General features: G+C 46.8%; 2 protein-coding genes across 8 annotated transcripts in view; both read right to left on the bottom strand.

The window, feature by feature from the left end:
• Nucleotides 1-9,982, bottom strand: part of F5 (coagulation factor V) — a 56,690-nt gene extending 46,708 nt beyond the window's left edge. For 2 of the 4 annotated variants that reach the window (XM_016148612.2, XM_016148614.2), the window contains exons 1-3: nucleotides 9,561-9,982; nucleotides 6,479-6,570; nucleotides 1,483-1,605 (exon numbers count right to left, since the gene is read on the bottom strand). In XM_016148612.2, the coding sequence (XP_016004098.2) occupies nucleotides 1,483-1,605; nucleotides 6,479-6,570; nucleotides 9,561-9,718 (373 nt within the window). In that variant the 5' untranslated portion in view covers nucleotides 9,719-9,982. The remainder of the gene's footprint in view (nucleotides 1-1,482; nucleotides 1,606-6,478; nucleotides 6,571-9,560) is intronic. The other 2 variants (XM_016148613.2, XM_016148615.2) reach the window with 2 other exon arrangements.
• A 1,768-nt stretch (nucleotides 9,983-11,750) lies between these two features.
• Nucleotides 11,751-22,601, bottom strand: part of LOC107512761 (selectin P) — a 33,327-nt gene continuing 22,476 nt past the window's right edge. For all 4 annotated transcript variants that reach the window (XM_016148616.2, XM_016148617.2, XM_036234684.1 and 1 more), the window contains 7 exons: nucleotides 19,512-19,697; nucleotides 18,445-18,654; nucleotides 17,250-17,435; nucleotides 16,324-16,443; nucleotides 14,004-14,034; nucleotides 12,929-12,984; nucleotides 11,751-12,404 (listed from right to left, as the gene is read on the bottom strand). In XM_016148616.2, coding sequence (XP_016004102.2) covers nucleotides 12,930-12,984; nucleotides 14,004-14,034; nucleotides 16,324-16,443; nucleotides 17,250-17,435; nucleotides 18,445-18,654; nucleotides 19,512-19,697 — 788 coding nt within the window. In that variant the 3' untranslated portion in view covers nucleotides 11,751-12,404; nucleotide 12,929. The remainder of the gene's footprint in view (nucleotides 12,405-12,928; nucleotides 12,985-14,003; nucleotides 14,035-16,323; nucleotides 16,444-17,249; nucleotides 17,436-18,444; nucleotides 18,655-19,511; nucleotides 19,698-22,601) is intronic.

The raw sequence follows: 22,601 nt of genomic DNA, 5'->3' as shown, positions 1-22,601 counted from the left end.
TCTAATCCATAAATTGTTAGCCGAAATATTAAATTATTTGAACATTCAAATTTTTAATTGAGATGTAACTGACATATAACATTATAATTTGAAACACATTCTGATGGAAGACTCACCTTTATCATTATAGCTAAAATTGATCAAATACTTATTATAGTGCCAGCATTGTCTAAGACTTCATGATAACAAACCAATACGAGGTGGGTATTATTATCATTCCCGTTTTGCAGATGAGAAGCTGAGGCACAGAGAAGTTAAGTGACTTTCCAAAAGTCACACAATAATAAGTAAGTGTCTGAGCCAGGATTTGCACCAGGCTCAGGATTTCTAGTTCCAGAAACACTCTCCTACTCAGCCGCTCTCTGCGGCAGCTGGAACACATAGAGGAAAGACTTGTGACTCATGAAAGGTCCAAGGTTATTTTTAAATGTTATTATTCTAACATCTGTTATAATATGGATATAGTTTTCTCATACCAGTTCCTAACAGAACTCTACCCTGCTGCTGGTGGTCTGGACACCAGCATAACGGAAATAATCAGAGCAGTATCAACAACAGATGCTTACTGGCTTGTGGCTGGTGTGCTCACTTTTATCGCCATCATGTTCATGATCTTCACTGTCATTGTCATCATTATCATCATCACCATCATTCACTGAGGGCTTACCAGGTTCCAGGAACCACGCTTAGGGCACTACCTAAATGATTTCATTTATTCCCAAAGCAATGTTATGGCTTGTGTATAACCATTCTCATTTTATAGATGAGAAAAGTGCGCCTGAGGGATGCTAAGGTCATAGAATCAGAAATGACACAGCTGGAATGTGAACCCAACTCTGCCTTCAAAGCTTATGTTCTTAAGCACTTTACAGTGTCCAGAGTTTGAATACTACTGCCGCCACCACCACCACCACCACAAAATACAACTTATATTTAGTGTTATCTCTATGCCTGGCTATCCTTCTGCCACTATTTCAAACTGTGGCTCATGGGCCAAATCCAGCAAGCTCCCTTTTCTTTGTACGTAAAGTTTTATTGGGATGCAGCCATGCTCATTCACTTACACGTAGAGTGCCTACGGCTGATTTTGTACTAAGAGGTGGAGTTGAGAAGTTGTAACAGAGATCTCATGGCCCACAAAGCAAAAAATATTTACTCTCCAGCCCTTCCCAGAAAAGTCTGTGGACCCCTGCCTCAAACCATCTTGCAACGTGTGTGTGATTATTCTCATTTTACAGATGAACGGATTGGAATTCAGAAAGATTAGGTAACTTGCCCATCCAACAATTAAAGAACAAGAACCTAGTGAAAAACTGAGGTGTAAATGACTCTAGAATTTTTTCATTTTCCTCTCAGAAACTTACAAAGACAACAATTTTCATAATTACCAGTTGCAGGAAAGGAGAGTTCTTTGACATGTTAACAATGATGCTGTAGAGGTGTACCTTTTTCGTGGTCAGAGGGATATGAGGCTCCTCTTACCTTCTGAGGCTTTGCCGTACGTAACCCCTTGAGGATGGATGCTTAAGGGTTTGCCTGCCTTATTCTTAAAGTGAACTTTCATGGTGTCTCCAACTTCGGCGTATAAGGTGGGCCCAAGGAGTCCTATGGAAGCAAGAATTCAAAACGTCTGTGTTCAGGATTACCAAAGACACAGCTGCTATGCAGAAACCGACCGGCCGACCGTGCAGAAAGCCCGTGATGGATTGCTGCCATCCCTCCAGGTCCCGAGGTCGACCTGCTCATCTCACTCTAGAAGGCTTTGCCAGCTCACTACCTCTATAGTACATGCAATCGGATAAAGACAGGAGGGTAGAAAAACTTGCCTTGGGCCCAAAGCAAATCAAGAGAGTAGGAGAAACAGTTCTGACCACGTCCACTCCATTGGGACCCAGTGTCATTCCTTAGAGGCTGCTGCCGGTCAAGAAAAGAAAGACATTCGTGTTCACCCTTGCCGGGTGATGCGAGGGCGGGCAACCGGGTGCCTGAAATCTCTCTGAGGTGGGAGACTTCTGGGCCTTGAGTGGAGTGAGGGGCGACTCACACCGTTCTCTGGCCCAGAGGCAAGCTCAGAGTCCCTGAGGCAGGAGCGAGCTGGGTGCTTCCAAAGGACACTAAGAAACACAGCTGGGCAGAGTGAGAAGGGCTGGGGTAGGGGCAGGTGGCACGAGGCCTTTGGGCCACAGGAGGGACTTTGGGTCTTCTCAGTGACACGGGAAATCACGAAGACTTTATGCAGCAGAGAGATGGGGTCTGATGTGTCTTAAAAGCTCATCCTAAAAAATAGAGACGAAAAGTTCATCCTGGCTGCTGTGTGGTGACAGGAGAGGAGCAGGAGACCAGGCGGTGTAGACGAGACATCAGGACATTGGGTCGGCGGGGAGGCGAGGGGAGGCGGGGTTCTGGACGCCCCGAAGGCAGGGCCCGCAGGAGCTGCTGGCAGGCGAGACGTGGCACGTGGGAGACACTAGTCAGGGGTGACCGAGGTTTTAGATGTGAGCAACTGGGTGAAGAACGCTGTCAGTTACTTCAGTGGGAAGCACAGTGGGGACAGTGGGGTCGGGGCGCAGACGCTGAGACTGAAGTCTCCCTGACGACACGCCAGGCGCTGCGCTGGGTCCCGGGGCCGCGGGGGCAGGGGAGACGCAGGTCCTGTCCTCGCGCTCCCGAGGGAGTTGGCAGTGGTGGCGACGATCCTAGGAGGGATCCCACTTATTGTCTCCTTCACAGGTTTGAGCACTGCGAGTCCTCACGTTGATCCTCCCAACAAATCTGTAAAGCAGATACTAAGATCCCATTTTATAGATGAGGAACCTGCGCCTCGGAGCATGGAAATAGCTTGCCCAGTGTTCCACAGCGAATCCGAGGCAGGCCCCTGGCCGAAACTCCCGCCCGTCTGCCTCTAGACCCCGAGCTTCTAACCACCTCTTTCTATCGCTCCCCGCCACCTCTTAGTCATTCATTTATTCATTCAGTGAATATTAACTGGGTCCCCACATTATCCTAGGGGACAGAATTGCAATGGTGAGTAAAACGATGGCTTCATGGAGCTCCTGCAGGGAGCGGGGAAGGTGGCTTGCCCAAGGCCAGTCGGTGATTGGCGGTGGCCTTGCTGGGACTGGAATTCAGGTCTGTGGACTCCCGAACCAAAGCTTTCTCTACCGCCCTCCGCAGGGCAGGTCAGACGCCCACTTGCCTGGAATGGCCCCAATGTCTACACCATTTGCGACGCCTGACCACATCTGACTCCCCTGGCTGACCCCTCTCTCTGGCCGCTATGCTCGGTCCTCTCTCTCACTGGCCACTCCCACCTGCCCAGATGCCCAGGAGCCCAATGGGGTGCCGACTCTGCTGTCACATTGTGCCCTGCGCTTTGCTGCCATGGTCATCTTGCTTCGTTGATTTGTTTGTTGGCATCACATGGCTGCAAATGCCAGCTTCCCAGAATAAGTCTTCCCAGTTATTTAACCTAATAAGACTTCTTACTGCAGTGAATGCTTTGGGGTATTTATTTAGCCTCCCTTTCTGTTTCTTCAGGATTAAAGCATAACAAAGGAGTGTTTTCATAAATGCAAATCAAATACCTTCACGTATGAAAGCAAACACCTGGCCGAATGTTTGAGCTGCCGTTCAGTTCCTCCATCAGCCAAGTGTCCTAAGACCTTTCCTCCTCTCTCCCCAGTGCTCAGAGCCAAATTGGGGGAAGGAGTGGCCTATCCTGGGTTACCAGGAAGGTAGCACAGCATGTCCCCAATTTCATGCACTTTTGGAGTTGGAAAGGACTACAGGAGGCCAGCTAATCCAGTCCCCCTGCTCAGGTGAATAATGCACTACAGAAAACGGGGCAGCCCGTTGTTGCAGCTTTTTAAAACCCCCTCAGGGGCAAATATTTTATAACCTTCCTTGAAAAGATGCACACACTCAAAACAAACCATTTTAAAGCCCGAGACAGAACTCTTGAAAATGAGCCCAGCCCCTCCACCTGTCCACACGTCCACAAGCCTCGCTGGACGGGCATCTGTCTTCAGACCTCCAGTCCTGCAGCCTGGTCCCCACCGCAGCCACGGGAAGGCCTGGGCTCGCGCCGCACGTGGGCACGTGGCTCGTCTGGGCTCAGAGAGGATCGTGCACACCAGGCGAGTGCAGCAGGACACAGGGGACGACGGTACAGCGACACAGGACGAGGCCGGGGACGAGGAAGGCCACGGGGTCAGCGGCAGCGCTCCCATTCAGCACCGAGCCTTTTCCTTCCCGCTAGATTCCCCGCCTCGTGCCATCTACTCTCGGGGCACAGAGATGATTAGTACAGCATCCCTGCCCCCCAGGGATTCACACTTAAGCAACTTTGGGAGTTTAGGAAGAGGCTGCGTTAGAATGTATGTAAAAAGCCTCTGAGTTCATATAAAACAACTCTCTTGTGAGATACACAGGGGTTGACCAAAAGGTAACGTTAGGAGTGCACAGGGCATAAACATAAATCAACTGTCAAAGTTTACTTCTAATTAACGAGGTCGAATCAGGAAATCACTATAAAAGTTAATCATCTCGGAGGATTTTGATCACAGCACTCTCTTGAAAAGCTACCAATGCCTCCCTGTTGCTTAAAAGATCGTCGCTAGCCTGGCGCTGGTCCCTCCTTTCCATCACTTATGGTGCTCGGCACAATGGCTTACACAGCACAGACATTCACATGCAGTTAACTTGGCGAGAGCCACAAAGGCAGGGCTCTCAACATGGGCCAAACTCCTCTTTCCCAGGCCTGATGAATATGTTTCTTGGCTCATTTTCCCTTTTCCCACCTACAATTTAATTTAATTTAGTAGTTCTTAAGTATCTATTGTGTGTACGAAGCTTGGAGCAGGAGCTGTGAAAATGAATAGACTGTGATAGAGGACGGTGGATCTTTTAACTTCCTGCCCCACTGATAAACAATTCTGCTAGTAAGCTCACTGCCTCACCCGCTCGCCCCGCCTGGCGAAGGCGGTGTCTCTTCTATGTCAGGTTTGAACCCCATCACTTCCCGTTTCCTCTGACTATGGCTCCGTCAATCCTCTCTCAGGTGTTTTGACCCTCTCTTTTCCTATTGGATCCTTCCCTTAGGTATTTTAAGCCATTGTATCCTTTTTTTTTGGTAAATACTCTGAGATATCCTTGAACCTCTTAGTCCCTTCCAGAACTACTCTGTCTCTCCTCCCATTTGGAGCCAAGCTTCAGGAAAGACTAATCTATAAGTTCCTCCTGCTTCTACTTATCTTCCACTCACTGCCATTCCACCTGTATTTGCCAGGGGAAGCAGGTGAAGAGAGGGTTTCAAGAAGGGAAGCATTAAACGTGCCGAGTCGGAAAAGACCTGGGAAGAAACCACTGGCTGTGACATCTAAGCAGTCACAGGTGTCCTTGTTAGAGAGTAATCCCAGTGGACTCATATCAGAGCAGATCAGGGAGGAAGTAAGGAGAGGAAACGATTTGGGAGGGAATGAAGTGGACCGTTCACGTGGAAATGGATAGGGAAGGAAAGGGAAAGGCAGACAGAGTCAAGGGCAGTTTTTTCCTGGATAGAGGACAACCTGAACACAGTTGTGTTTTGTTTTATTGTTGATGATTTTTGACTGGAGGGAAGCCTCCAATCAAGGAAAGATCGAAAAGAAAGGGAAATCAGAGGAGACAGGAAAGAATGGGCTAAATAGAGAGGTAGAAGAATGAGCCTGGGACAGGTGTCAGGTCTTCACCTGGTTTGGGGGAAGGATGAGTGAATTATTGACAACGGGACCAATTGGAGGAAATTCTCCCTTAATGGCCTCTATCATTCCCGTGACATATGGTACCATATTTAAGATGCCAGAAACCCATTCAACCTACTTTCCTTAATTAAAGAAGAGATGATGAAAAAAATTTTCTTTACAAGTGATAACTATTGTGTGCATCATACTAAAACAAAAACAAAAACAAAAAACAAAAACAAGAGAAGAGTTGGGAAAGATAGATGCAAAAGAATCGGCCATACACAGTTCCTCTGAATGGGTCTAGGGAGCCAGACAGAAGCAGCAGAGCACTTGATAAGGCTCATGCGCGCTCAACAACCTGACCATAAGCTCCAAGAAGGCAGGATATGAGTCTGTCTTGTATACTGTGGCGTTTGCAGCACCTAGTTCAAGGCCCAGCCTGTAGCATGAACTCAATAATAGCTTGTTAGATGAATGAAAAAAATTCAAACACTTAAAAATTCTTTTTAGCTTTTCAATCACGGCTAAAAACAGCCAGCTTCATGGGCATGTGACCTGTGCAATTGACTGGGCCCCATGCTTGGCTTAAATGCGTTGCTGTCACTGTTTTGAGAGTCTCAATAACATGCAGCCTGTACTGGTTAAAAATGATAACAACATACATTTCTATGAAATGTCACTAAATAGATATCAGATATATGTGAATTACAAATTATCCATATTTATCTTTGTTAAAAAATATATTTCAGGCTTACCTGAAGTCCTGGATCGTGGTTTTTCTTTTTGAAAATATGCCTCATACTCTCTGTAGACAATTTTATTAAAGGAAGTTGCAAAAGGATCCAAACTGGAAATAAAATACAAAAATTAATTCGAAAGGCATATATGACATCTACTTCTCAATTACAAAAAAAGACCTCTTGTGTCCTCAGTCTTATACTACAGCTAACAGTATTTTAAATTCTATCCCATGGTTTTATAAATATGAAGTTATCGAAATAATTGTTGGTCTTGTCAAGAATATTCTGTCATGATAACCATTCTTTCACAAGTTAAGTCTGCCCTAACTAATCCTGTTATTCAGAATCAACTTCCTAAAAAAGAACCCAAGATCATAGTGTGAACCCAAACTTTAGGTTTAGATTTTAAGCGATTAAAAATGTGATCAAATCTTTTAAGAATAAACATGTGGGCTATTTTTCAACTAATCAATCGAATACAGTGTTAAGCTGCCAGAGAACGTAAAGAACTGCCGATTTGGTGGACCCCATTTCTAGTGGAGGAGTTGGATATGACTATTGGAGTAAAAGCCCTTATATTTATTTTGGAAACAAGCAAATGGAAAAACTAAGTCTCGGGAAATTTTAAGTAACTTGCCAAAGGAGAGATAGTTGATATATGGCAGAGCCAAGATTCAAAAGGTGAAACCATTGTATTCATGGTAAAGAATTCAGAGAGGGAGCCGGGAGCGAAGGGGGGTCATTTCCAGGCTCTTTTTTCTGTGTCTTTAAAGATGGGCACATCATTCCTGTCCTTGTCTAAACTCGAAGATAAAGGTAACAGGGAAGGGAAGTGGGGGGCATGTCTTACAAATGCCTAAAACAGTTGTCCAGATGCCTTTGTTAAACTTCCGAATCCAGAGAGTGGCCCAGCTAGCATCAGGGCATAACAGGAGTGGGACACCAAGCCCAACCGCGCCGACTTCTGTAGCGCGCAGCGCCTAGGAGGACAGCTGGGCGATTCAGAGTGGATGCGTGTCCATCCTCTCTCCACCCCTTACTGACTGTCTAACCTGGAAAAGCTTACTAAATCCATTGCATCTCAGTCTTTACAGTTGTGAGACGGGCATAACAGTAAGGTCTCCCTCACAGAATTGTTACAGGTCTTAAATAAGTTAAAGCCTGCAAAGAGCGTAGAGCTAGCGCATTGTAAATCATTCAATCCAGTGTTAGCTGGTATATTTTGAAAGTGTAATAAAAGTCGGTGTTCAGTCTTTAGAAGGCAGAAAAAACCTATAACTAAAGTAATTTGCATGTATTTTTTTCAATATCTATTACTACATACATGTGATTGAATAAGTTTCTTTAGGGAAATTTTCAAAAACATTACTTTGGACCTGGAGCAAGAATAGTAGGTACTTCAGCTCTAAAAGGCATTGTCCTACTAACAGTAGATATAATACGAGGAAAGTCCTTTGCTTCGTGCTAAAATACACTTTGGCAAAGGATGGAAATGTCATGTTGATTTTTTTTATAGTGATTTTGTTTAACTCTAGATGTAGGTCAAATTTGGAACAAGTTCTTAATTTAAGCAGCCAGATATACTGGTTAGATTTTTCATACAAAAATACTAGAGAGAAATAACACGATTTGAGATTCAAAAATATGGAGAGTTGGTCCGGGTTATCATTCTATGGTTTTGACTCAATAATTGATGCCAGAGGCATGACTCGTCCCAGAATTCTGGAAACTGAGACACACAATGAGAGGGTAGAATGGCCAGTCATGGCTTCCTATGGACTCGCCATGTGACTCAGGCTTTTGACCTAGGCGGCTCTGCCTCCAGTTTCCTGCGTGTCATTTTCAGCATTAACTGTGGAGGAATGACCAAACTTCCCAACAGAAGCAGGCGGGCCCCGGGGAAGCCAGCAACCAAGTTAATGGGGAAGGTTAGTGTTGGGAAGACTTTTGTTTTCCTTGGATTTAGTTAATGGCAGTTCCCTAACCGTGTGGGTGTGACCTAGGTTATCACCTTGAGATGCAATATTTAAAATGACTTATTTAAAGAGGGATTTCTTAGTATTACAAGACCAAGAAAATATGCAATGCCCTCTAAAATAACCCAGTTACAAAGACGATTTTAAAAGGTTTAATGTTATACACTAAAAGGCTGTTACAATATTGCAGTGTTTCTTGGCAGATCGCTTTGTAATTGTAAAAGAGGAACACATCTTTCACAATCATTTAAAGTGCAATGTTAAGTTCTTAAAAAATTGAGTCACATTAAGAGGTTTACCCTTAAAACTAGTAAAAATGTAACCAACTGAAAATATTGAGTAGATCCTATAATTTGTCTCATTTCTGAGAAATCTTAGTTTTAGCCTTTCAATTAGGGAAAATAGTTGACCCCGCAAAAATAGTTTTATTATTTAAACCTCCTCTCAGTTACATACGCCTTTTAATAGTGACCTGACCAAAATAGCCACGACAGACCATAGCCCTGGGAGTGATTAAGGATGGGAGAAGAATGGAGAGTCACGTGAAGCAGAAAAAAGTGAAAGAACAAAAATGTTACATTTTTATGGACTAATGGTGTTTGAAAGTCCTTTATAAGAAAAAAACCAAAATTATGGCAATTGTTATTGAATAATCTGCTTATAATAAAGTACAAGGTGTATATCTTTAGGTTTAGAAGACAAAGTTATGTACAAAATGGGATAAATAACATGTAATTAGAAGTTACATAAAAATATTAGACTACTAAAGATCTCGAACAGGAGTTCGCAGCAGGGCTAATGAGGGAGTGAGTGCCTGGTGCTTTTGAATCAATCAATATATTAAACCAACAATCCACCATACTAACAAAACTGTGTTAGCAAATTCTTGAAAGCAGCATCTGACCAAACTGAGTATTTTCCATATTTTCAGAACGGTAAACTGCATTAATGCAGGCAAAATTAGCATCTACCGTGTTTATTGCATTCATTATCCTTTTCTATTAATTATATTTACTTAGCCGAAGTTAAAAACAATGCCATGGCGTTGCAAAGGGAACACTTTCCAAAAGGAGCGGCGCGCGCCCCTTGGAGAGGCCCGCGGGGCGCCACACCCGCCTTACCTCTGGTCTGCGGGCTCGGGGCGGTAGTTCCAGCGGATGCCCTGGGCGGCTACGTAGAACTGCCGCAGCGTCGCCGCTTCGGCCCCGGGGCTCCGCGGGCCCGCCCAGCTGGAGCCCAGGACCACCAGGACCCAGAGGCGAGGGCAGCCTGGGAACATGGTTCCTTTGCAGCGCCTGCCCGCCGCCTCCACCCCAGGACCTGGGTAGGGGCCCCTCAGTCGCGGATCGCACCCGGACCCTCCGTCCGTTGCCCCAGCTGCTGTGAGCTGCGGGAGGCGGAGGGTGGCAGTCCTCCTTCCCTGCGGCTTCCCCAGGCACTGCCGCCACCGCAGCCTCGGGCGGACCCCGCCTCCAGAGCCTTTCCAGGCTTGGGGTTGGCTCGGTCACTGCCCCAGGTGACAACAGGTATTAGGGAGAGGAAGCAGGCGAGTGGCTCTTCTACTGCAGGTGAAGAAAGGCAGACACGGAGGCTCTGACAGGTGGGCGGTGCCCGAGGAGTCAGATACCCCCGGGAAACTGTGTCCCTTCTACCTGCTAAGCCGAGAGGCAGTCGCCCCTCACCACCCTCCCTAAAAACCACCTGGGGCAAAGTCACACCTGCCAGACCCTCTGCAATTCCCAGTGCAGTGGGACCCAAGACCTCGAACGACACTGGTGACTCTCCTGAGCTGACGGACAGGGCGTAGTGCGCTGTTCCTGGGCACAGAAATACTGTGTTTTGGGGTAGTGAGGACGCAAGGGGATGAGCACGGGACCCCGGCGAGTCAGCCTGGACCGCCGCCCATGCGCAGTTGTGTCCAGGGAAGGACCGGTGGCCGGGCTCGCAGCGACAGTCCCGCTCACAGCTGTGTCGTCCCGGGTAAGGGCCTCAGCCTCCCTGGAGCTCAGTTTTGCATCTGCACAATAGGGATGCTACAGTTTTTCCTGGTAGGGCTGTTGGGCAGATAAAATAATACCGCAAAGTGCATAATTCCCAGCAGCTCGAAAACTCGGAGCTGGTGGTGTGTGTTACTATGGTGGTTTGTCCTGCCTCCAGGGCCTCTTATGTTTCCTGGAGGACCGGGCTGGCGCACACTGTCTTAAGATCTCGTTTTGCTATTGATAGAGAATCTGAGAATTACATTGTCTGAAGCATCATGATCACTTGTCCCGGGGCCTCTGAATGTACATGCCTCCAAGCTTCTGTTTTAGGATTTGTCTCAAATAAATTATAATCTGGCACCTCCATGAGGTCACAGTGATGTGAGACTCCTCTCCAGCTTCCTTCCTCCTACACACAATCTTATCTTCGTGCCTTTGCTGGTATTATTCCAAAATGGTAGAATGCCCATTCTCTTCCTCGTCGCTGCCCACGCCTTACAGTCCAGTCAGAGTTCTACCCATCTCCCGGATCTGAGCTCAAATGGACTTTTCCATTTTGTGACCTCCTATAACATTGTTCAAATGATAGACTCACGTCAGTTATCCTCTGTTACTTTGGGCGGGGATCCCTCATGTCCCCAGCTTGATTATGAGCTGCTCAGGAGCAGGACAGCACTGTGCTCCTCTGGATCGATGGGATCAGCGGTTCGCAAGGCTGATAAACCATCTGAATACCCTGGGGAACTTTTACCAAATGCAGATTCTGACTCAGGAGCCCGGGCTGTTACTCATCGTCCTATAGTACCCAGCCTAGGAGTCGGCCGTCCCAGATGCTGAGACAGTTTTCCAGAGAAATGTTTTAAAAGCATTGTGTCCCTAAATCCCAAGGTTACTACCCAATTCTTGCAAAACTCTTGTGACCTTTAGTTAGACTATTTCACCACTTTTATTTGCATGTTTACCTATCTGTCGTTCAGTCTGTGTGACACATTCATTGCCTAACATTTCAGAGACAAGACAGCTATATCGTTTGGTTCCCTATTTTTGCATTAGTTTCAGATAACTACTGTGGAGCTTTCAACAACCTATTTCTGAAACATGTGATTTAAAGAATATGTGAAACACGTCTGTTCTTCCCTGGGGAATATTCAGGTGGTAAAGACTCTGTTTCTCTGATTTTCTCCTGTGGGAAAGCGGTACGGGGTGTATTTGCTGACTGGTGGCAGGGCAGAGCTGTAACTGGGGCAGTAGCGATGGTGGATCCCATGGCTGGAAACCCAGGGGCGGATGCAGACCCCACGAAACCAAACATCAGACGGTACAACATGCCACTGGGGGGCGGATCCTTTTAATTACACATTTGAATATTGGTCTTGGGGTTCTTTGGGGGAGAGTGACTGTGGAGGGACTATGTCTTGATCTTTGGTCTTCCGCAGCCTTGGTGCCATCCAGCGGCTTCTCTGGAAGCTTCCACAGCAGAGGTCTAAGAGGCTTCATGAACAGCAGCACTGGAGACCCCAGAGATCTTACAGAAATTTCCTCAAGTCAGAGACACAGCCCGCCTTCCAACAAAGTAGTGGAGGTCTGTCTCCAGTCCAAAAACAAAGAGGCATTTTAATTTCTCCTCAGTCTGGTTTTCCAGTGAGTCAGACGTCCCAGTCTCTGGCTAATTAGTATTTCAAGTGACAGCCAGGGCAGAGCCCACAGACCACCGCAGAAATGTTCACTGCTGGCTGCTGAGGCTTGTGTTGGAGGCAGGGGCGAGGCGGAACAGGAAGGGATGGTGGGCGGGGAGCTGGGACTTGTGGTTGGATCCTTCTGCCCTGGTTCAGAGCTAATCTCAAGGAAATTCCTTTTATTCACAAGTATTCCCAGAAAACTGCAGCAAATGTGCTCCGGTTAAACTCAAGTCTAGCAGGAAGCCTGATGTTCGACAATAAAATCCGTGAGGTTGCGTGAGGTGACCCAGAGCAGGACAGGTCTCTGCAAATGAGCCAAAATGAAATAATTATATTCCCTTAAAAAAACAAGAGAGAGAGAGAAGGCTCTCATCATACCTATCCCTTGAGGCTCAGTGTACTTTCTTTCTGGATTCCAGATATTCTGGCACCTAGGCCCCTTTTCTTAGGACTCTCAACTACTCACTGAGCGTTTGGGGAGAGAAAAAGTGTCAGGTTACTTTTGTTTTCCCAGCAGGCCACGTAGCTCCGGTAGTCATGACCCCTGGCCAGTACCTCCTCGCAGCCATTAATGGGGATGTCAAACGTCCTGAAACGAGTTAGGTCTCCTTAGAATGTTTCTGCTCTGGGGGAAATGGAAATCCTCATGTGAACTCACTTTCTGTTGTCACTCTAGTGACGCACCTGTCCCCTGCGCCAACACAGTTTCCTTCATGGCTTGAAATTTTAATTCATGCTTAAAATCTAACCATAAAAGTCAAGCTTCATATCTTCTCCCTTTCCCCTGCTGTTCTATTTCCTTTAAAAATATTTGTATAGGAAACTTACCTTAAGGGCTTGGGTCAAATGCAGCATTTGTAAACACTCCGTATGTTCCCAGGTGGCTAAAGAACAGAAATACAAAGATGAGCTGCCATGTGGTACTTAGTTCTTGGCCACAGCCCAGGACGTAGCTCCTCCGGAGACTAAGGATTACTACCCACCCCCGAATTCTGCTTTGAAAGGGGAAGGAGATATGCCCAAGACATTTTCTAGACCCCACTTAACAGCTCTTGGAAATTTGCACTACGCTTTACACCCATGTGAAGTTTTTGTTGTTGCTTTAGTACTGAAGGCCCGCCATGCCCTGATGGGGCTGCACGCGCTTCTTGGGGGGAGGCAATGGCTCACAAAATTCTCAGCCCCGGTGCCGGACCGGCTGGCCAGTTTTCAAAGAGTGGCAGTACTGCCCCCTACAGGCGTGCTTAGGTTGTGGCCATGCCGCGGAGTTCCGCGCGGTTCGTGGGCGGGGCCCGGGGCGGTGGGTGTCCTAACTGGAAGGCGTGCGAGGAATGGCCCTCCGCTCCAGACCCTCTGCGCAAAATTCATGTAGGTGAAAGTCTCTGCGTCTGGAACTTCACTGCTTTACATATGAATATGAAGGATTTTGTCGTTGTTGTTCATCTTCTAAAATGCAATTGGGGCATGAGTTGAGGGACGATTATAATAGGTTTTCCAGCTTTTAACCAGAGTCGTTCATCGTTTTAAAAAAGCAGGTCGTCAGCACCTCTGACGCCGCTTGGGCCACTGCTCCCGCACCCCTCGGTCGGCCGGCGCGGGCCTGTGACGGGCTCGCTGCGTCCGCGGCGGCGGCGCCCCAGCTTCGGCGTCTTATTTCTATTACAGGTCGCTTTCCCTTCGACGTCTCCTTTATGCTCTAAGTAGGGTACTGATTGATTTTTCAAAACATCATGTGTAGCTAGGACCTATTACCTGCCCATTTTACTTCAGAACCAGTAAAGGGGACACTGCCAAGGTTTTGCTGCAGAAAGGGCGCGTTATGTGTAATCATTCTGGCACGTCGCGGTGAATGAAAAAGCCAGCATAGAAAAATTTACTCAATCTCAAAACATTTTCATCTTACCTTTGAGGGTTCAAAGGGCTTTCCCCATCATCTGAAATAAACAAGAAGACACGAACGATTGGTTGGTTTAAAAGAAAAAAAGGAGAAGGAGAAAGGTCACCCATGACAGGAATTACTGGAGGGAGTTAGTGGACTGATTTCCAGATGGGCTGATTGTAAGGGGTGCACCGGGAACAGTCTCTCCCTGTTTAAGGCCGAATGAGACATTCGACAGGGTATAATTCCAAATCCTGCCGTCCTCCTCCTTTTTGCTTCCGGTAACGGCCTCCTCCCGCGTCTGGTCTCTGCCTTCAGCCTCTTGGGTATTTTTGGTTGTCGCTGAGATCACTGCTTCTTGAAACTCATCTCGTTGGCACTTGTGGTCCCCTCCTGTTTCATCCTCTGTCACACTCCCTCAGCCATCAGTTGGGCAAGCTAATCGCGTAAACACATCCATACCAACATAACACCTATGTTTCGCCTCGCTGGGAACATGCGTGATCAGGGCCTCCTGTCTTAATCCAAACCATGGACTCTGATAGTAGAAACTTAAAAAATGGCAGCAGTCCTATCAATCAAAGTGTCTCCTGGCTTAAAAAAGTTTTAAAATATTAGGTCAAAAGAATATAAACAAGCATATTTATTATAGGGCATTATCGAGCCTTTAATGTGATAAGGACAGTGCATTTTGAATTTCTAGTAAAGGGTCATAGTAGGCAGCATTTCTCTATTATTTGACCACAGACTCCTAGAAAGTTTAAAATTAAATTGGGACAGGTCAAGGGAAAATTAACCATCCTCACAAATGAATTTATTTATGATTGAAGATACTGGAGGATGAGTGGCCGTTGGTCCCTCGCCATGGTTCAGAGGGTTCCCCAGAAATATCTTAAAACTAAAGAGAGAACTTGGAGAAATGCAGGAGTGGCGTGATTCCTACGTGGTTATGGAGATCGGGGGACAGGTCTCAGGAGCTCTCGCCTCTGCCTTCTAGATTCGGGTAAGCAACCACAAATGTTGCACGGAGAGACTGACGTGGCCCCTGGGCTTTGAAACAGAGCGTGACTCTTGGTTATTGTCCTACTCACGCACGCACAAGCGAGCACCTGAGGGAGCTTAGAAAACCAGCCTCGGCGCGATGGGGGCTTTGCGGATGGAGAGAGCATAGAGGGGGGGCGAGGGCTTCTGCCCTGAGCACTTAAGAATCGGGGTCGAAACTCGCTGATTCCACGAGAACTCTGTCAGGAACTGTGACAGAGCCACCGTCAGTGTTCTGGACTTCGGCATCCCTGACCCCTCTGGTGGCCCTGGTCACTCTCCACGAGGGGTGACGACGAGCTCCATTAGCATAGAAAGAGTGGTTTCTGAGCTTCCGGGCAGGCTCAGCGTCTGGGGCGGACAGGGACAGGACGTTTCAGCCCTGAGGACGTGGTTCCCGGGCCAGAGTCCTTTGGGGTGAACAGCCTGATAAACACGGTCTCCCTCACAGGGTCTTTGTCCACCTTGGTCACGGCCCTGCTTAAATCCCGCATTAGCTCCGGAGTTCGCGAGTGCACGCTCATCTCTCGGCCTTCTGTGCCGCGTGGTTCGTAACGCAGCCGCTCTCCACGCCTCCGGCTTCGGGTCTTGATTCCCGCACGAGCCTCCCCTGGTTCGGACGAACTGAAGCGCTGAGCGTGGCACCGTGCCGGCCGTTTCGGCCTTGTGGGCCTTTCCACACACCGTCCTCTCTGCGGGAACTATTCCTACTTTTGCTCCCCCTTGGCAAAATCCCTCTTTGTCTTCAAATTTAAGCATGAACAACCCTTTCTGACCTATCGGTCTGGTGCGGACACCTCTATTTTGAGTTCCAGTAATACTCAGGTTGAATTTTTGTCCCAATACAGTATTACACGTCAGTATTAGCATTGAATCCACTTCTGGGTCTCCCATGCTGGATTATCCACCCCCACCCTTGGTATCAGGGGCCGCCATTCCGGAAGCCAGTGTCTGACACAGTTGATCAGTAAATGACAGACGCACCAAAGAATGGCGGACGGATGCATGAAGGAGAGGAGCGTGACAGTTTTAATTAGTTTCAGTGATAACGAAGGGGAGTTGAAAAGTTCAGGCTTCGAGGCCCATCTCCAGATCTCCCTAACTGAGCATCTGTATTTTATCAAGTTTTGTATTTTTTATAAAGGTGATTCTCATGAGCAGTCAATTCTCAAGATCGCTTCTCATGGCCTTCTTTCCTTCTAATGCAAATATTTTCAAATGTGAACTACTAAACTGTGGTTTCACTGTCCCATCCCAAACCATGTGAAAGAAGACAACGAGGAGAAGACCCTTTCCGGTTTACCTTTTCGCCTGAAACGCTTTCTTAGCAGAGCCAGGAGTGTCCAGCCCATCGCCAAACCTGTCACAGAGGCCACGGCTCCACCAAAGTAAGTCAGGGCTTCCCGGACAGTCAGTGGCCCCGCTGCAAAGCAAACACACACACAGGCCAGAATTAGAAGTGTGTTGTGCAAAAGGCTATCATCCTCCCAGGAACTCTAAGGCAAGATCGAGTAGGTCCTGGCCGTGCTGACAACCTGGCATGAGAGGAGAGGAGAGCGGAAGTCACAAAATCATTTTATCCCTAATGCTTAAATATCAAACGTAATTTCCAGAGGAGTTAAAGTAAGGACACACTGAAAGAAATTAAACGATTAAATGGTAGACACAAGAAATGGAAGGTCGGGCAAATAAAATAAACTACAAGTATTTTTTTGCAATCAAAAATATAGTTAGAAAACAAAAAGTAGTTATGACAAGCTGTAGAGAAAACATTTTTTAAAAAAGAAAAGGAAAAAAGGATGGATAAAATAAACCTTACAAACAGATGGAGCTAATTAAGGAAGATTTGTGGTATTTTTAGAGGTATGTGGTATACAGAGTTATTCTGGGATAAGTTAGGAATCTTCATGAAACAACCTCCAGTTTAAAACATTTTGAAACTTTGAGATGTGTTACTCACAGAGTAGAAGAGACAAGAGGATTCATTTCACAAATCTGAGCTCTGAAACAGGGGCGGCGACTGTCTACACAGAGTCATCGCTTTGAATTCCCTCTGCTCTGTGTGCGGCGGAGAGAGTCTTCTTGACTCATTGCGAAACATTTATTCAATGCAGGAAAAACCCAGTGACAGAAAGTGAGACCGCTCCCAGAAATACGCAGGGAAAAAACACCGGTTTTGTTATTGTTCTCATCGGCATGACTTCCTAAACTATATGAAAAAAAACATACCTTGGCAGGTCGGCATCGTAGTCGACCACTGGCCATTCTCTTGACATGCTGTTTTTGCTGAGCCATTAAGCAGCTGACCCGCTGGACAATGGAAGGTGCAGGCGGATCCATAGCTGAAGTTTCCCCAAGGGTCGGAGCAGTTCATCAGTGTCGGCTCAGTAACGTGCAGCTTGGAGCATTTGACAGCTGCAGGAAAAGAGAATGAAGGAGAAACAAATATGTTGAATGAAGATAAAAAAGATTATCATTCTGTTGGCAACTTGGCTGGCCTTGCCAGCAGATGAGGTAGAATATAAGAGGTCAGAGAGGGACGAACCACTTCTGACATTCACACTAGTTCTTCCAGCGTCACACGTATTAAGACGTCCACCTGAGAATGAGAGGATGGACACATAGTAGTATCCAATAAACACCTGCTTAGGGACCCCTCGATCTTGCCTAAGAAATACTATTTATAAAATTTCGCTTCTCAAAAATACAATTCCGAAGGTTGGTATTACTATCATTAGCAATTAGCTGCCATGTCAACACGTTTATTAAGATATTTAGTAAGTGTTCAGCATAACCAGTCTCTGGAAGTTTGAACGAAGTAGAGACCACCACCTTCTTTAAACTATTTTTCAGAGAACTTTGGGTTATTCTGCATAGGAAAACTAAAGCACAAAAAATTAAATTGAATTCAAACAGACATTATTAGGCAGTAGTGACATTCGCAAAGCACCGTGCCGGGCTTCATAGGGAATACGAAGAGGGCAAAGACACAGCCTTCCCGTGTAAGGTGATAGCCCTTCAGGAGGCATCACACGTGGTTTATCTTTTCATTTAGGTTTCAATTATCAAAGCATCAAATGTTCACACTGTCCCACAATGAATAGAATTACAACTTGTTTTTCATAACTTATGCAGCTTGTTCTATGTTTGGCATGCCTGTTGCTCTAACACATTTTGGGGCATTTACAAATGTTTCCTGTTTTCGGTCTTTGAGTACCAGGGCATTAGCTTGCGACATGAGGAAGGGGAGAAGCCACGTGCTGGCCGCATACTACTTCTCGTTGGGACTGGTATGGCTGTCGTGGAGGGGCTGACACTGGAAGTGGTCGTTGGGGATGGACGGGGTTTCAGCAGGCGGGTACAGTGACTGAGTAGAAGGCCTGCCCGAAGTCAGCACCAGAGCCGCCAGTTCATGTCACATCACCTCTGCAGGCCGGAGCTGCTGCTGTCCATTGTCCTGACGGTCCGCATCTGAGAGCGCTGTCTCCCTCCAGCGTGAATCCAGCGTTGCATACAAAGTAACAAGCGGTATTCAAACCAAAGGGCACCCGATGATGCCTACAGGTCATTGCGCCCTGCGCCGGAGTGAGAAGGGCCAGGCATCGCGCCTCTGCAGCAGGAGGCGGTGCTACACCTGTTGTGAGAAAACGTTTCAATTTGAGAGCTCCCAATTAAAAGCTGCATAAGAGAGTTACGACCGTCATGGAATAACTGCCTTCCACTGCTTTCATACAAAAGGAGGCTCTAGCAATAGATCCTTAAGGAAGTTAAGGAAAGCTATTGATCTGAGGTATGGAAAACCAAATGAGGAAAAGTATTTACAAGTGTTCTTTAATGGAAAGATAATTCTCCTGGCTGGAAGAAGAAACCGGGAGGTCAATGTCACCAATATAAAAAGGGGAAAAAAGCAGAAGAGTTAATGCAGAAATATAGGAAATTTAGTAGAAAGCCAAATATGCATGGGCCAACTGCCTGCCCGCCCTGCTTAAATGGGAGGTGGCATTGTCCTCAGGCCAAGGGTCAGCATGAAATGTGAAGTGTGAATAATGCCACTGGCTTTGTCAGTAACTTGACACGTGACAGAAAGATGACTTCTCTGCACTTCAATTCCTTGATTTGAAAACTTGGGTCATGCCTCCGCCCCTAGTACTCTCTCCTCACGATGGAGCAGCAGAGACCAACCTACCCACCAGTAAAGCTCTTAAAGAAAAAGAGGCCAAAATTATGAAAGAAAAGAATCAATGTATCTTTTATTTATAAACACAGAAAAAGTCCTGTCACTCTTTATACATTTTTAAAATTCATACTCTATGTTCCCTGGACTCTGTTGAATGACAAGAATTAGTGCTTTTGTCATCATCACCGTCATCACCATCATCGTCATTATCATCTAATGTAGACTCGCCACATAGTAAGCGCTATCTACGTGTTTGTTACTATTGTGGGAGAAGTTTCCAGAGGAGCTGCCCTAGCGAACGCATGCCGTGTTACCTTCGCAGGTCGGTGGCGGTGCTGTCCATCTTCCCGAAGCGGTGCATTTCACATCGTTGGACCCCTCCAGCCGAAAGCCCTTGTGACAGGAGAAATGGCAGGTGGAGCCAACACTGAATTCTCCGCGAGTGTCAGAACAATCCAGGCTGCCCCACTCTGGGGCAAGTAACTCTGGGCACTTGATGGCTGCAGGATCAAGTCAAGAATGTCACACTCTTCAAGTTTACCCAGAAGCGTTGTTCTGCACCAAATGCATTCATTCACTCATTCATTCATTCATGTATTCAGCAAGTATTTACTGAGCAACTGCTATGCCAGGAGTTTTGCTGGGCAGCAGGCAGGCCGCCACAAATGACAGGTTGTTTACCACAGCGGGCAGGAGGAGGCGTGAACAACATCTCACCCATCCTCTTGGACCCTGCGGAAAGCAGCATCTCCGAAGCCTCTGCTGACCACCGCGGCCCGTGGCCTGCAGTCCCCTCTGAGTATAGTGGCTTCTCACTTGAACGCATAGCTGTCATATCACAGCCACGCCGTTCTTCTCCGCTAGGTGAAAAGCTCCCAGACTCAGGAACCATAAATGTCTGTGTGCCCACAGATCGCATGGCAGGGTCCCCAGTACTGCTCAGTAAACCACTTGCCAAGTGGATGAATAAATGAAATTTTCACCTACTAACCATTTCCCTCAAAAACTGCTTTTATAAATGATTGCAAGGACACATTTCTCTTAGCATCGTGTCTATCTGTCCATGAAATTCTCCAATATAAGATTATTATTTAGCAACAGATACAGGGTTATTGATGACTATTCTTTCTTTGAATCCAAGGCTATTTTGAAAACAATGCCTTCATCAGGTAAGGCTCATTTTGCTTAGCTGTTTTGCTTTTAAAAAAAATAAAAACAACCTCTCAAAGTCCTATGTGCGGCCTCGTGGAAAAGTGTTGAATTTGGCGTTTCTATACCGGCTCATATGTTTTTCAGTGACAGGTTATTCACTGAGGGATTGTGTATTCTTATTGCATGAATCCATTCAAAAAGCCAAAACAGAATACTAAATTACAGTTTAGTGCTCTCAAATTTTTGAATAATCAATAAATCCATATCTGGCAAATCAATTCCATTTACCAAACGTTTGTTAAATATATCTATTGGTATAAGTCACAGACATAAAATCATCTGTGAACATTTTCACTAAAATAATTCTTTAAGAATCTCCCAGGATTTCATATTTACACCCAAGAAAATGTATAATGTCAGCTGCCCAAGAGCAGGGACCCTGTCCGCTCTTTCCTACACCGTTCCAGGGAACGGGGCCTGGCCCACAGTAGGGGCTCTAAAAATGCTGTCAAATTTTTGAATAAGTTGGTACAATTTAATCTGCATGCCTTCTAACAAGTAGATTTGAAAAGAACCAAGAAGAGTCACTATTTTTAAAAACCGGATTCAGGTGACCCACAGTGGACAGAGAGAATGACTACAGCATTCAGCTCGCTTGGGAGACACTCCTTCGGTCTCAGTTTTGTTAGTCTCTCTCTGCCAAGATTATAGATAAAGCCTTTCATGTCTGTGGAAGGCCCTGGACCCTCTTATGTAAAAATTAACCTGTCCAACCAAAGGCCTTTGCTTAAGGCCTTTGGTTAACATTAAGGGTTCAACTGAGGTATGTAAGGAAGCGGGTTTTCCTGTCTGAGGGGCAGCCTTGCTGAGGTCCGTGGAAGCCTGGCCCAGGTCTGGCATCAGGGGCTGGGCAAGCACGGGCTGAATTAAATGTGTGCATTTACCAAGGACGCTGGGCGTGCAGGGGCCCATTGCAGACATAGAGGAAGGGAATTTTTACTGTGGAATAACCTCTGTCGGTAACTTTTAGAAGTAGTCATATTCTTGAGCCTCCTGTAAAAGTTTACCAAAAATGGAGTAACTAAGAAAAATAGAAAACAGATGAGGGTCGCTGTTACACGTGCTCAGTGCTGTTTTCACGGACTTCCGAGGCGGCGCTGTCCGCCGTGAGGGTCTGTCTGGTGCCTGCCCGCACTCCTCGCGGTAGGGGCACATCATCGCCTGTGAGTGCCTGGGCCGTTCGGCTCACTGGTGCTGCTGTCAACTTAACAACATGCTGGTTCACATGATTTTAAGCAGATTTGGTAAACTCTTCTCTGTTTCATTGACATTTTTTGTGGAAAAAGATGGCGTAACTAGTAAATTTAAATTAGCCGGTCTAAACTCAAACTTTAAAAATAAAGACTAGGAGCCCCCGTGGAGTCAGAGAAATGTTAGAGTGAAGGAAAAAAAAAAAAGAGAGAGAGAGAGAGATGTGAGCCAGGCTAGAGCTAAGAGGGCACTAGGGTGCCACGTTTAAGCCTTGGGGTGAGCAGGGCCCAGGCAGACGGGCAGACCCGGGGTTGGGACTTGAGACTGAGGCCCTCCCCTCCCCACCAAGGTGAGGCTGGTCATGTGGAGTTGGGTCCAGCGACCAGACATCGTCTTCAGAGAGTCAGTAGCAAAGGCACTGGGAGAGCAGTAGCTGGGGACATATGGGGACACAGTGACTGGATATAAGCAGTTAAGCACTGCCCAGGTCCAGGGAAAGGACTTCAGGTCCTGGAGGGCAAAGGCAGGGAAAAGTCTGTGAAGTACGGACAGAGCCCAGGTCCCAGAGGGCCCAGGACACCGGCGTCCTAGCTAAAAAGGAAACATGCACGGAACTCCTCAAAAAATGAAATCTTGCGTTGTGCTCTAGAGAGAGAGAGACTGGTGGCTCTCCCGGCCACTCCACCCCTGTTTCATTGGTGGCCCCCAAGCCTCTCTGATGCCCTATGCAAAAATCGGTGTTCTGGGTCAGTGCCCCTGGGCATATGGGAGAAGAAGAAAATCTATTTGCTAAATCTACAGAATCACTTGGAGAATGAGGTAGAAACACAGGTATGCAAGCCAGAACTCAAGGTCAGGCTCAGACACAGTGGACGCTGCTGTCCCTGGTCAGAGCTGGTTCTGGACGCTGGGCCTGAGGCTGGGAGGCAAGCGCCTTTTCCGGTGGGGAGAGGGGGCCTGGAAGGGAGTGAGGGGAAACAGGCTTCAGAGGTTCAGATTTA

Source organism: Rousettus aegyptiacus, unplaced genomic scaffold (assembly GCF_014176215.1).
Source record: "Rousettus aegyptiacus isolate mRouAeg1 unplaced genomic scaffold, mRouAeg1.p scaffold_m13_p_17, whole genome shotgun sequence".
NCBI lineage: Eukaryota > Metazoa > Chordata > Mammalia > Chiroptera > Pteropodidae > Rousettus > Rousettus aegyptiacus.
The sequence above is the reverse complement of the archived record's forward strand: the minus strand, read 5'-3'. Positions and strand labels throughout refer to the sequence as shown.